Source organism: Canis aureus, chromosome 26, assembly GCF_053574225.1.
Source record: "Canis aureus isolate CA01 chromosome 26, VMU_Caureus_v.1.0, whole genome shotgun sequence".
Lineage (NCBI taxonomy): Eukaryota > Metazoa > Chordata > Mammalia > Carnivora > Canidae > Canis > Canis aureus.
In genome coordinates, this window is record NC_135636.1 from 22,895,930 (window position 1) to 22,909,035 (window position 13,106).

At 39.7% G+C, this 13,106-nt stretch overlaps 1 protein-coding gene and 1 pseudogene across 4 annotated transcripts in view; both read left to right on the forward strand.

Moving 5' to 3' along the window:
* The window catches only part of RNF24 (ring finger protein 24), an 81,850-nt gene that overhangs the window by 62,514 nt on the left and 6,230 nt on the right, over nucleotides 1–13,106 (forward strand). For 2 of the 4 annotated variants that reach the window (XM_077872340.1, XM_077872339.1), the window contains one exon: nucleotides 12,334–12,413. In XM_077872340.1, the coding sequence (XP_077728466.1) occupies nucleotides 12,334–12,413 (80 nt within the window). Of the gene's footprint in view, nucleotides 1–11,173; nucleotides 11,362–12,333; nucleotides 12,414–13,106 lie in introns of all 4 variants that reach the window. The other 2 variants (XR_013365017.1, XM_077872342.1) reach the window with 2 other exon arrangements.
* Nucleotides 4–11,162, forward strand: LOC144298020 (small ribosomal subunit protein eS27 pseudogene; annotated as a pseudogene).

Below are 13,106 nucleotides of genomic sequence, written 5' to 3' on the forward strand. Positions count from 1 at the left end.
AGTTGCCTATAAGTATTTTAATCTTGAACTGTTATCTAATGAAGTAGTATGCTGTGGTATGCTTAACCATCTTTATTTTCAGAAGTTAAAAAATGTTAGGCTTATTTTGATCAACTTGCTAGAATATTTGAGAGTGAGGTCCATAAAAATCAATTGTGAGATGAATCTCAATCATGAGAAGATTTCTAATAGAGATGGTGCTAATATAAGATTTCATCACAGTAGGGATGCTATGTGCTGTCCCTGATATGAGTAGGAAATAGATATAAATTAGGTTTTCTACTCAGGACGAATTTTTTTTAAATTTTTTATTGGTGTTCAATTTACTAACATACAGAATAATCCCCAGTGCCCGTCACCCATTCACTCCCACCCCCCGCCCTCCTCCCCTTCTACCACCCCTAGTTCGTTTCCCAGAGTTAGCAGTCTTTACGTTCTGTCTCCCTTTCTGATATTTCCCACACATTTCTTCTCCCTTCCCCTATATTCCCTTTCACTATTATTTATATTCCCCAAATGAATGAGAACATATAATGTTTATCCTTCTCCGACTGACTTACTTCACTCAGCATAATACCCTCCAGTTCCATCCACGTTGAAGCAAATGGTGGGTATTTGTCATTTCTAATAGCTGAGTAATATTCCATTGACTCAAGACGAATTTGCACTAATTTCACTCTTGAAAATGTTCCTAGTAATCTTTTGTATAAATGGTACAAAAGAGGTAGTGATTGCTTCATGGGGGTGGGGTTTCGGGGAGATAAGGCAAGAGGATAGAATAGAGAAGAACCTAAGAGGAGATATGATTCCTTGGGATTGCCTACTAATGTAGTTGCATGGTTGGTTTCCAGGTGTTCATTATGTTATGATGCTTTGTAACATAAATACAAAAGTGTGTGTCTATCCTGCTGTGTGCTTTCAGACACATGCCTGGAAGAATTTCCATTTTACTCCTTGTATTTCTGACTATAATTGTTGAGAATTTTTAATTTTAGGGTCCTTTTCTCTTCCTTCCTCTGAGTTTTTGAATTGGTTTGTAAAACAAGGACTTGGAAAGCTGCACATTACATTATCTATTTTATATAACTGTGGGGCAGCTACACTGCAGTCTCCTCAAAGAGAGTTAATTTGTGAAATTATTTGAATAATAATAAAATAATGGTTTATATTATTGTAAAATATTTTGAAAATGTCTACTACTCCTTTGTTCTTTTTGCATATTTTTTTTTATCAAAGAGTTGGTTACAGTGTTTTAGACCTAACCTTGGATTAAACCCAAGCATCATTTACTGTTTGATTTTTAAATTTTCCCAAATTAACATAAAGTAATAGAGGATGATCTCTTTTCTGCTTGGGGTCTCATTGAGGACCATAAATACAAAGATGACATTCTGACAAATGTTATCAATATTAAAGAACCACGTTCCTCATGAGCAGAAGTCTTCCTTATTGGTTTGATCCACTAGTTTAGAATGGGTCTTTATCTGAATGAGTACATTGTGTTGCATCATTATGTATCAAAGTTAGCATCCCATTTGTACCCACCCATTCCAATTTTGCTGAGTCTGACCAGCTACTGATCCCCTCTCCCCATTATTTGAAACTGGTAACTGGGAAAACCTAACTTTGCTCGACAGCTTGTTTCTAGGGGCAATCCTGTATTTTTTGCAATTCATCTGGTCCTTTCCAATTACATTTCTTGGTGATGAAACTATTTTGTCAGACTTGTGTGTGTGTGTGTACATTACTGTAGCCTAATAATATAGCTTGGTCCTGTGTAAGCATGTGGAATTTCAACATGGATACTGTTATTAGTGAATAATTACAATAGTGAAAAATCAAAGACAAGTTAAGTGTCCGTCAGTGGTGGGTGAATACATAAAACACCATATACTGGAATATTATTCACCAAGAGAGGGAGGGAAGGAAGGAAACCTGATACAGTGATTGATTCATACAATGAGGTACTATAAAATAGGTAAAATTAAGTATTGAGCTCTGTCTGTAAATGTGTCAATTGGGATAGATCTTTAGTGGGATGCAAAAAAGCAAGTCACAAAGTGATATAAATGCTTATATCACATATGTAAACTAAAATAAACACTATATTGTTCAAGGATTTATATGCATACTACAAAGTATTTTTTACTGGGTTTGAAAAGGACATACAGTTATCTGGAGGGAGAGAAGAAAAAAGATTAGGGGAAGTTGATCGAAAGAGATGTTAGTTTTGTATGTAATGGATTCTTAAAGAAGGAAAATAAGCTAATATATTACTTTTTTTAAAATTTTTATTTATGATAGTCACACAGAGAGAGAGAGAGGCAGAGACATAGGCAGAGGGAGAAGCAGGCTCCATGCACCAGGAGCCCGACGTGGTATTCGATCCCGGGTCTCCAGGATCGCGCCCTGGGCCAAAGGCAGGCGCCAAACCGCTGCGCCACCCAGGGATCCCGCTAATATATTACTTTTAAAATAATTTTAGAGTTGGGGTACCTGGGTGGCTCAGTTGGTTAGGCATCCAACTCTTGATTTTGGCTCAGGTCATGATACTAGCGTTGTGAGATTGAGCCCACACTGTCAGGCTCCACACTGGGTGTGGAGCATCCTTGGGATTTTCTCTTTCCTTCTTCCTCTGTCTCTACCCACTCCCCTCTTCAAAAAAAATAATAATAATTTTAGAGTTATTGAATACATAAAACATGTCAGACACTGTACTAAACTACAGACACACAAAGAAGCATAAAATACTAATTTCTGCTCTTAACCAGTTAATAGTCTGGTAGAGGAGACTCTAAATGAGAAAGTCACACTGGAGGGTGCAGAAGGGTGCTGTGTGTTATGTGGGATATATGCTGAGAAGTTCTTGAAAAGGGTCTGATATTGCAGTCATACAGCTACTTCTTGGCTATTGCTCCCCTAAGGGAGCTTTCCTGGGACCTTGCAGACTCAGATGCCCAGACACCCCCACCCCCACCCCAGCTTCTTAGACAGTTGGCTCTGTAGCTGTGACTATATCATTTTTGTTTAACTTTTTCTACCAGTATAGGAGTCAAATAACACTTATACTAAGTGAAGCCAAGGAAATACTATATACATAATCAAAACATAAGAATATATTGTCCTTCTATAAGGAAAAATAATTCTCTCAGTACCCATAGTCTTCCCTGTTTTTATTTCTCCATCTTTTATATATATATAATTGCAGGCCCTTTCTTCAAGTTTTTTTTTTTTTTAGAGAGATTTTAATTATTTATTCATGAGAGACACAGAGAGAGAGAGGCAGAGACATAGGCAGAGAGAAAAGCAGGCTCCATGCAGGGAGCCCGATGTGGGACTCCATCCTGGGACTCCAGGATCACACCCTGGGCAGATGCTTAACTGCTGAGCCACCCAGGCGTCCCTTCTCCATCTTTTCATAGAGACATAAATCTAAAGGAGATCTCTAAGAGAAACAATAGAACAATCATGCAGGTGGGTTAATAAATGGCATCTAATGAAGTCTTGGTGTCAAGAAAAGGAGAAGGGTGCTGTGGAAGCTGAGACACACTGGGGCATGCAAGTCCTGTTAAAGAAATTGCCAGCATTCAGATCTAGCTGATTGTTGCCATGGGAGAATACAAGCCAGTTGTTGCCAAATCGGTTTCTTCAAGAAAAGCCTGGGAGTCTTGACATTAGTTTATGATCTGCTCTCTATTTGCATTTAGTCTTTGATTTGTTCTCCACAGTCACCCAACTTTAGTTTTGGTGAGTAGTTGCTTTCTCCATTAAATTTCCTTTGTCAGAAATCAAATGGCCATATTTAATGACTCTATTTCTGGATTCTCTATTCTGTTCCATTGATTTATACACTCATTCCTTTTTCAATATCACATCTTAATGTAGATTTACTAATAAAGCTTACTGTAGTTTTATTAGAAGTCTTAAAATGAGGCAGTGTGATTCCTCTAACTTTATTCTTCTTTACTAAAACTGTTATAGCTTGTCTAGTCCCTTGCTCTTCCACATAAATTGTCGCATCAGCTAGTCTATATTTCCAAAAAAGAATAAATCCTTCTGGGATTTTGATTTGTATTGCATTAAATCTGTATAAATCAGGGGGAATTTGGCATCTTTACCATGTTGCATCTTCTAATCTATAAACACATCATGTCTTTCTGTTTATTTACTTATTTGTGTAAGGCTCTGTTAGCTGCATACAGATTTAGGATTCTTAGGATTGTGTCTTCTTGATGAATTGACCCTTTATTGAAATTGTAATATCCCTCTTCATCTCTGGCGGTTTTCTCTGCTTTGAAATATTTGCCTGATATTAATATAGCACCCCCAGCTGGGGCGCCTGGGTGGTTCAGTCAGTTAAGCATCTGACTCTTGATTTTAGCTCAGGTCATTATCTCATGGGTTGTGAGATCAAGCCCTGTGTTGGGCTCCCCGCTCAGTGGGGAGTCTGCTTGAAGATTCTCTCCCTCTGCTTCTCCCCCCTTTCGCTTTCTTTCTCCCTCTCGCTCTCTCAAAAAAAAATAAAATAAAATAAAAAGAATGAACTCCTTTTTTTTTAAATTTTTATTTATTTATGATAGTCACACAGAGAGAGAGAGAGGCAGAGACACAGGCAGAGGGAGAAGCAGGCTCCATGCACCGGAAGCCCAACGTGGGATTCGATCCTGGATCCCCAGGATCGCGCCCTGGGCCAAAGGCAGGTGCTAAACCGCTGCGCCACCCAGGGATCCCAAGAATGAATTCCTTTAAAAAAAATACATAGCACCACTAGCTTTCTTTTGATTAATGTTTGCATGGTATGTCTTCTTCCATCTTTCTATTTTCAATCTACCCTATGTAATTATATTTGAAGTGAGTTTTCTTATAGATTGCATAAAGTTGGGTTATGGTGGGGGTTTTTTTCTTTAACCCATTCTGCCAGTCTTTGTTTTAATTGGTGTGTTTAGACAATTTTTGATGTTTGGAATTAGGTCTGCGGCTGTATTGTCTTCTGCTTTTCCCTCTGTCATTCTTTTTCCCTATTCCTGCTTTCTTTGGGTTATTTGAACATTTTTAGTAATCCATTTTAGTAATCAATTTTTAGAATCTATTGTCATTTTGACTTTATCTTTTCTATGTAATATTTTAGTGGATTACAAAGAAAATACTCAGAATCCGGTTTTTAGCACTTCAATTGAAATGTAGAAACCTTCCATATACAGATACCTTCACCTTTTTCCCTTTATGCAATATCTGTCATATTATGTCTGTGTACATTGAAAATCCCATCAGGATGTTATATTTTTTTTTATTTATAACTGTCAAAGCCTATAGAAGGTACTGACAGTATACAGGACCCTAGAGATTGAGTGGGTAGGATATAGTAGTCCCTCCCTTCTATCAAGGAACATTGATCCCATGGGAAAGAAGGTTACAAGTTAATGAGGTATATAGAGTATGGATCAAGGACACAAACACTTAAGGACCATTGAAAGGACTACCCACTATACTTCAGTTTGGAACAGGAAAGTTGGATCTTTCCTGAATAGCACAGCCATATTTAGGTTGCTTTCATAACTCTCAAAGATTCCAACCTTAAATGACTCCTCTGAACTAGAAATGTTGCCTCTGCAGAAGATGTGATACCCTCATAACCATTCAAGGAAAGGTATAATGATATTGAGTGCCCACCATAGGATCTGTTTAAAGAAAACCATTGGGCATCCCGGGTGGCTCAGTGGTTTAGCACTGCCTTCAGCCCAGGGCGTGATCCTGGAGACCCGGGATCGAGTCCCATGTTAGGCTCCCTGCATGGAGCCTGCTTCTCCCTCTGCCTGTATCTCTGCCTACGTGTGTGTGTGTGTGTGTGTGTGTGTGTGTGTGTGTGTGTGTGTGTCTTATGAATAAATAAATAAAATCTTTTTAAAAAATAAAAATAAAAGAAAACTATTTTGGCTGAATCACCTGAGCTATGGGTCATTTTCATTGTGTGACATTGTCTTCCCCACATAACTCTCCATTCCCCAGTTTGCATTTGAGGTAAATTTATAGACTGTTATCAGCCACCTGGAAATTATCAAAGCCTGCCTTCTTAGGCATTTTAGAGATCGTGCACTAGTTGGATACTAGTCCAATATACATTCTATAGTCCCCATAAAGCCATTGTTTCCTCAAACATGTCTTATTTACGGATATAATCTCTGTGTCATGGAATGGAATCAGCATACAAGGTGGCAAGATTATCAAGATGTCCATTACTTCATATAATTATCTTTTAAGAGCAAGGGAACTCACATTTAAAAAAAATTTAGATAAGAGAGTATTATTCCTTATTTTGCATTTGTAGAAACTGAGATTTAAGGAAGTTGAGTAGAGGGGCACCTGGGTGGCTCAGTCTGTTAAGTATCTACCTTCAGCTCAGTTCATGATCCTGGGGTCCTGGGATTGAGCTCCTCATTGGGCTCCCTGCTGAGCTCTCTCACAAATTAATTTAATTTAAAAGTCAAGTAGAATGGGCATGGACGTGTTATCCAGCTTCTGAGCATGGAGAAAGAATGTGACTCTAGCTTTTTCCATGGTGACAATCTCCGCACAAGAACATGCCCCTCACAAAGAATCTTCTCCATCCCTGTCCAGAAGAAAAGAGGAAACATAAGATGCACCTAGTGCAGAGCCCCACTTCCTAATTCACAGATGTGATATGCCCAGGTTGCTATAAAATCACCACCAGATTTAACCATGCACAAATGGTAGTTTTGTGTGTTGGCTGCTCCACTGTGTTCTGCCAACCTACAAGAGGAAAAGCAAGGCATACAAAAGGGTGCTCCTTCAGACAAGAGCATCCCTAAAAGCACCCTGAATCAAGATGAGTGGGAAACCATCCCAATAAACACATTTTGGACACAAAACAAAACCAAAAGAGCGTGACCCTATCTGTTTGAGTCTGGAGCCATTACATTATGATGCTTACTGCCCCCATAGACTTGAAATTTCTGCTGTTCCCCAAGCTGCAAAAAATTACTTTAGAGGTACTTGACCCACCACCTTCCTTCTGCTTTCTGCAGGTACCCATCAGTTAAGAACTTTTCTGACTTTTAACATGTAAAACGGGCAAACTCAAGTACCTATAGACTGACCAGTCAGTAAATATATATCCCTATCCCAGCTTCTGGCAGAGCTGATATTATCTTAGGATATATTCTTTGACTTAAAAAAAAAAAAAAAATGAAGAGTGATGAGGAAGTCTTCCTATCTCATTCTATCAGGTCCTTAGTGTCAAAAACAAAGGCATCACAAAAAAAGAGAACTCAAAACCAATATCCCTTATGAATATAGGTGAAAAAAATCTTCAAGAATACTAGCAAACCAAATCCACAAGCATATACAAAGAATTATATACTGTAACCAAATGGAATTTATCCCAGGAATACAAAGTTGGTCAACAAAGGAAAATCAGCCAATATAATACACCCTATTAACAGATAAAGGGAGAAAGAAACCACTTCAATAGATGCGGAAAAAGCACTGGACAATAGTCAACATTCTTTCATGATAAAACCATTCAACAAACTAGGAATAGAAGGGAATTTCCTCAACTTAATAAAGGACATCTATGAAAAACACAGAGCTAATGATGAAAGACTGAAAGCTTTCTCCCCTAAGATCAGAATAAGATGAGGATGTCCCTGCTCTTACCACTTTTATTCAACATTGTACTGCCTAAGCAGTTAGGCAAGAAAAAGTAATAAAAGGCATACAGACTAAAAAGGAAGAAAAAACTATATTTGCAGATGATATAAATTTATAAAAACTGAAAACTCTATAAAATCCACCAAAGATTATGAGAGCAAAGGAATTCAAATGTCTAGAATACAAGACAAAGGAAAAAAATAGATCAATTGAACTTCATCAAAATTTAAAAACCCTTGTACTTCAAAGGACATTATCAAGAAAGCAAAAACAATCCACAGGGAGAAAACATTTGCAGACCTTGTATCTGATAAGAATCTAGTACCCACAATATAAAAAAAACTTAGTACTCAATAATAAAAAACCTACAAAATAAAAAGATCTGTAAATATTTTGGATCAGTCCTTTCATCCTAACAAGGTCTTTTGCAGAACAAAAGTTTTAGTTTGATGAATTCCAGTTTATCAATATTTTTTCCTTTGGTTGTTTATGCTTAGGGGTGATATCATGCTTTTGATGTCTATGGATGTCCAGTTGCTCCAACACTCTCTGTTGAGAAAGTTATCCTTCTGCCATTGAAATGCTTTTGCACCTTTGTCAAAATCAGTTGGCTATCTGATAAGGGATTTGTGTCTAGAATATTTATAAAGAACTCTTACAACTCAAAAAAAAAAAAAAAAGAACTCTTACAACTCAATAATAAAAAGAAAAATAACCCAACCAAAAAAACGGGCAAAGAATTTTGAACATTTCTCCAAAGAAGGTATACAACAGACCAATAAGCACATCATCATTAGTCATTAGAAAAATGCAGATCATGGGCAGCCCGGGTGGCTCAGCGGTTTAGCGCCGCCTTTGGCCCAGGGCCTGATCCTGGAGACCCGGGATCGAGTCCCACGTCGGGCTCCCTGCATGGAGCCTGCTTCTCCCTCTGCCTGTGTCTCTGCCTCTCTCTCTCTCTCTCTCTCTGTGTCTCTCATGAATGAATAAATAAAGGTTTTAAAAAAAAAAAGAAAAATGCAGATCAGAACCTCAATGAAATACCACTTCATACCATCTAGGATAGTTATAATAAAAAATAATAATAATCTGATGATATGGAGGAATTGGACCCTTCCTACACTGCTGGTGGGAATATGAAATTATGTAACCACTTTAGAAAACTGTTTAGTAATTCCTCAAAATTATAAATATAGGGGCACCTGGGTGGCTCAGTCGGTTAAGCGTCTGCCTTCGGTTCAGGTCATGATCCCAGAGTCCTGGGATCAAGCCCCATGTCGGGCTCCCTGCTCTGTGGGGAGCCTACTTCTCCCTCTCCTCCCTGCTCATGCTCTCTCTCACTATCTCACTCTCTCAAATAAATAAATTTTATAAATTTTTTTAAGTTAAATATAGTTACCATATGATCTAGCAATTACTCCTAGCTACATATCCAGAAAATTAAAAACTCAAGTTACTTGTTTAAAGCAACATTATTCACAGTAGCCAAAAGGTAGAAACAATCCAAGTAGCCATCAACAAATGAATGGATAAGAAAATATGGTATATCCGCAATACTATTTAGCTTTAAAAATGAATAAAGTATTGACTCATGATACACCATGAATGAATGTTGAAGGAATTGTGCTAAGTGAAAGAAGGCAGACAAAAAAGACCACATATTGTATGATAGCATTTCATGATTTCATTCCATTCTGGAAATGACCAGAATAGAAAAATCCATCAAAATAGAAAGTTGATTAGTGGTTGCCAGGAACTGAGGAGAAGGGGGAATGGGGAGTGACTATGTATAGGTGTCAGCTTTGGGGGCAGGGAATGAAATGTTCTGGAATTAGACATAGTGGTGATAGTTGCACAATTCTGTGAATATACTAAAAACTGCTGAATTGTATACTTTAAAGGGATGCATATTATGTGACCTACATCTCCATTTTAAAAAGGTATGGGAAATTACACTGGAGAAACAATCTTAGTGAAATACTGAAAGATAAAGCCGATTTGCAAAATATGATCTATAAAGTTGTAAAATTAGGGGATTCCTGGGTGGCTCAGCAGTTTAGCACTTGCCTTCAGCCCAGGGCGTGATCCTGGAGTCCCGGGATCGAGTCCCACATCAGGCTCTCTGCATGGAGCCTGCTTCTCCCTCTGCCTGTGTCTCTGCCTCTCTCTCTCTCTCTCTCTCTCTGTGTGTCTCTCATGAATAAATAAATAAAATCTTTAAAAATAATAATAATAAATTTGTAAAATTAGAGGGTGCCTGAGTGGCTCAGTCAGCTAAGCATCCGCCTTTGGCTCAGGTCATGATTTCAGGGTCCTGGGATTGAGCCCCTCATCAGGCTCCCTACTCAGCGGAGAGCCTGCTTCTCCTTCACCCTCTGCCACTCTCCCTGCTTATGCACATGCTCTCTGTCAAATAAATAAATTTTTTTTTTAAGTTATAAAATTAGTTCAGCCCTTCACATAACTTGTGAGAGAAGTCAGATCTGAGTCTTTTCTCTTTGTGACTGCCTTTCGCTTCTGGACACCTTTAGCACTTAACATGTCAGAATTTATCTTTTTTTATTTTTTCAGGTGTCTATGGTTTTGGAATTTAAGTACATAATAGTATATTATAACCATTAATCATCCATTTTGAAAAGGCTACAAATCTAATTTTGGATCCTTGAAAAATAAGCAAATTAAAATGAGTGGCTTGACCAACTTCTTGCCCTTTGGTAGGATCAGTGCTGAATCTCCAGAAGCAGAGCCAGCAATCCTGACCCACTTTCCCTCCCTGTGCTAGGAAGAAAGCTTGGTGTTTAAGGCCGAAGGGTCTGTTCATATAGTCTAAAAAGTGGGAACGTCATCCCCTTTTATAGATGGGAAGCTAAAGGCCAAAAAGACCATCCCCAAGGCTACTGCTACTGTCCTATCTTTACCCACAGCTTGTTCTCAGCCTTCCTCCAAAGGTCAAAAGTTGCCTTTAAAAAAGTGCTCCCAGGGTGGGGGTGACTGGGTGACGGGCACTGAGGGGGGCACTTGATGGGATGAGCAATAGGTGTTATGCTATATGTCGGCAAATTGAACTCCAATTAAAAAAAAAAAAAGTGCTCCCATCACGAAATTTAAATAAAAACAACTGGTAATGGTAGACTGCCTTACTGCCTTCTCAGCCTTTCCCTCAGTCTGAACTGATGACAGTAGGGCAGGTAGTGTCCCCACCTTACAGATGAAGGAACAGAACTTGAGAGGCATCATGATGGCAGAGGTCCCACAGCTAGTGGGTGTCTGAGCCAAAGCCAACTGTCTTGCCTTCTCCCCTGCTATCTCCATTGTAATGCTGAACCTGATAAGACAGTTACCTATTTTCCTCTTCCTGTGAAGATCCTAGCTGCTGTATACACAAGGCCCTGTGAGCTCCCCAGAAAAGGGTGCTGGAAAGCCAACATTCACAGCACTGGCCGTGGGGCACCAAAAGCCATGTATCTTGTGACATAACCTAAGAAGACTGGGTTACATGTTACAGGTTAAAAAACGAGCAACAGGGAGGCCATGTCAGCAGGATGGACAAGAAATGATGATAGTTGAACCAGGATCCCTGGAGATGGACAGAGAAGCAGGGAGGAGTTCAACCTTTGGGCAGGAGACAAGTGATACAGCAGCACATAAGTGCAACAGACCTGAGTCCTCAGCCAGGCCCGGCTACTCGTCAAGGTGGTTATGGCTCTGAGCCTCTGTTTCTCATCTGTAAAGTAGGTATATGCAATGATGTTTAATGTCCCTGGGCGCTGTTATATGCCCAAGAAATAGTGGTTGAAACCCAGCACCTGATTGTGAAGGAGGCCTCTTTCCAGGCAGTGGAGCCTGACCACCTGTCAGAATGTGATCCTGGCCCCATCTTACATTTTCAAAAGTTTAACTTCTTGAATAACTTTTTTTTTTAATTGCAAAGGACTCTGCTACTTTTTTTGTTTTGTTCTTTAAGATTTATTTGAGAAAGAGAGAGAGCATGAGCCAGGGGGTAGGAGCAGAGAGAGAGGGAGGAGACTCCTTGCTGAGCAGGGAGCCAGATATGGGGCTCCATCCCAGGACCCTGGAATCATGATCTGAGCCAAGACAGCCAGCTTAACTGACTGAGCCACCCAGGCGCCCCAATTGAATAACTTTATATATGACGACGACACTGACAGGACAGGGCCATGCAAGGGGCCCCAGGAACTATAAAAAGCATGTTTCTACAGGCTGTGTCATGGTTTATATTTTCTACCTTTGGTGAAAAACCAAAGGAGAGCCCCAGGGCATTAGCTGTCCCCCTCAGGGGCTGTGCTGCTAAACAGGTAAAGCACTCCTTGGGAAAGTCAGCCCCTCACCCACCACAGGAAAATTGCATTATGTTCAGCCTATCTACTGAGTATAAACCTAAGTCAGAGTCTTCTGACACACCGAAGTAGAGGAAGCTGCCTTTTGCTATCTTCTTCTGTCCATCATCTTGAAGACCTATGACAGGAAGAGCAGGAGACTCTTCTTCAAAAGACCTGGCCCATTCGAGCCTCTTTCTTTCACTTAAGGAGTTATGGAACCTTGTAAGTCCCTTCAAATGGCTGGCCTCAGGGATCTGCACTTTACTTTGGGGCCTGCAAAAGTACCTAACAGACACTTTATCTTATCTGTGAATATGTCTTTCAGCTCTGTGCAGTGTGTCTAGAAGACTTCAAGCCTCGAGATGAGTTGGGCATTTGTCCATGTAAGCATGCCTTCCACAGAAAGTGAGTATTGGTGTGGAATTTTTTAAAGGGACCTCAGTTGGGACGCCTGGGTGGCTCAGCGGTTTGGCGCATGCCTTCAGCCCGGGGCATGATCCTGGGGTCCCAGGATCAGGTCCTACATTGGTCTCCCTGCATGGAGCCTGCTTCTCCCTCTGCCTCTGTCTCTGCCACTCTCCCTCTCTCTGTGTCTCTCATAAATAAATAAAATCTTTTTTAAAAAATAAAAATAAAATAAAGGGACCTCAGTTTGAGGCACATCAAGCAACATGTGGGCTTGGGGCAGTGCCAGGCAAGCTTGACAGCTTCATGATTGATCTATAATGCAGAAAGCTGAACTACTCTATAGGGTGAGGGGTGTGCAATTGTACATGTGACATAAGGGATCCGGGTGGTGGAACATGACCACGAGGCAGGACTTTGGGCACAGGGCCAGATAAGCCCACACCTCCTTAGAGCCCAGGCTAGAAAGAGCTACTTAACTGGAACTTTCCAACAAAAGTTTCTATTACTAAAAACTTATTTTAATCAAAACCATCATTATTTTAAATCAAGATAAAGTTATGAATACAAATAGCGTAAGACCATCTCCCATGCAGACATATTAATATTCCCTCTTCTTTCACAATTTTCTTTTTATTTCTATTAAAAAGTTATTTTTTCTACTTCCCACCACCCTCCTCAGTATATTTCATT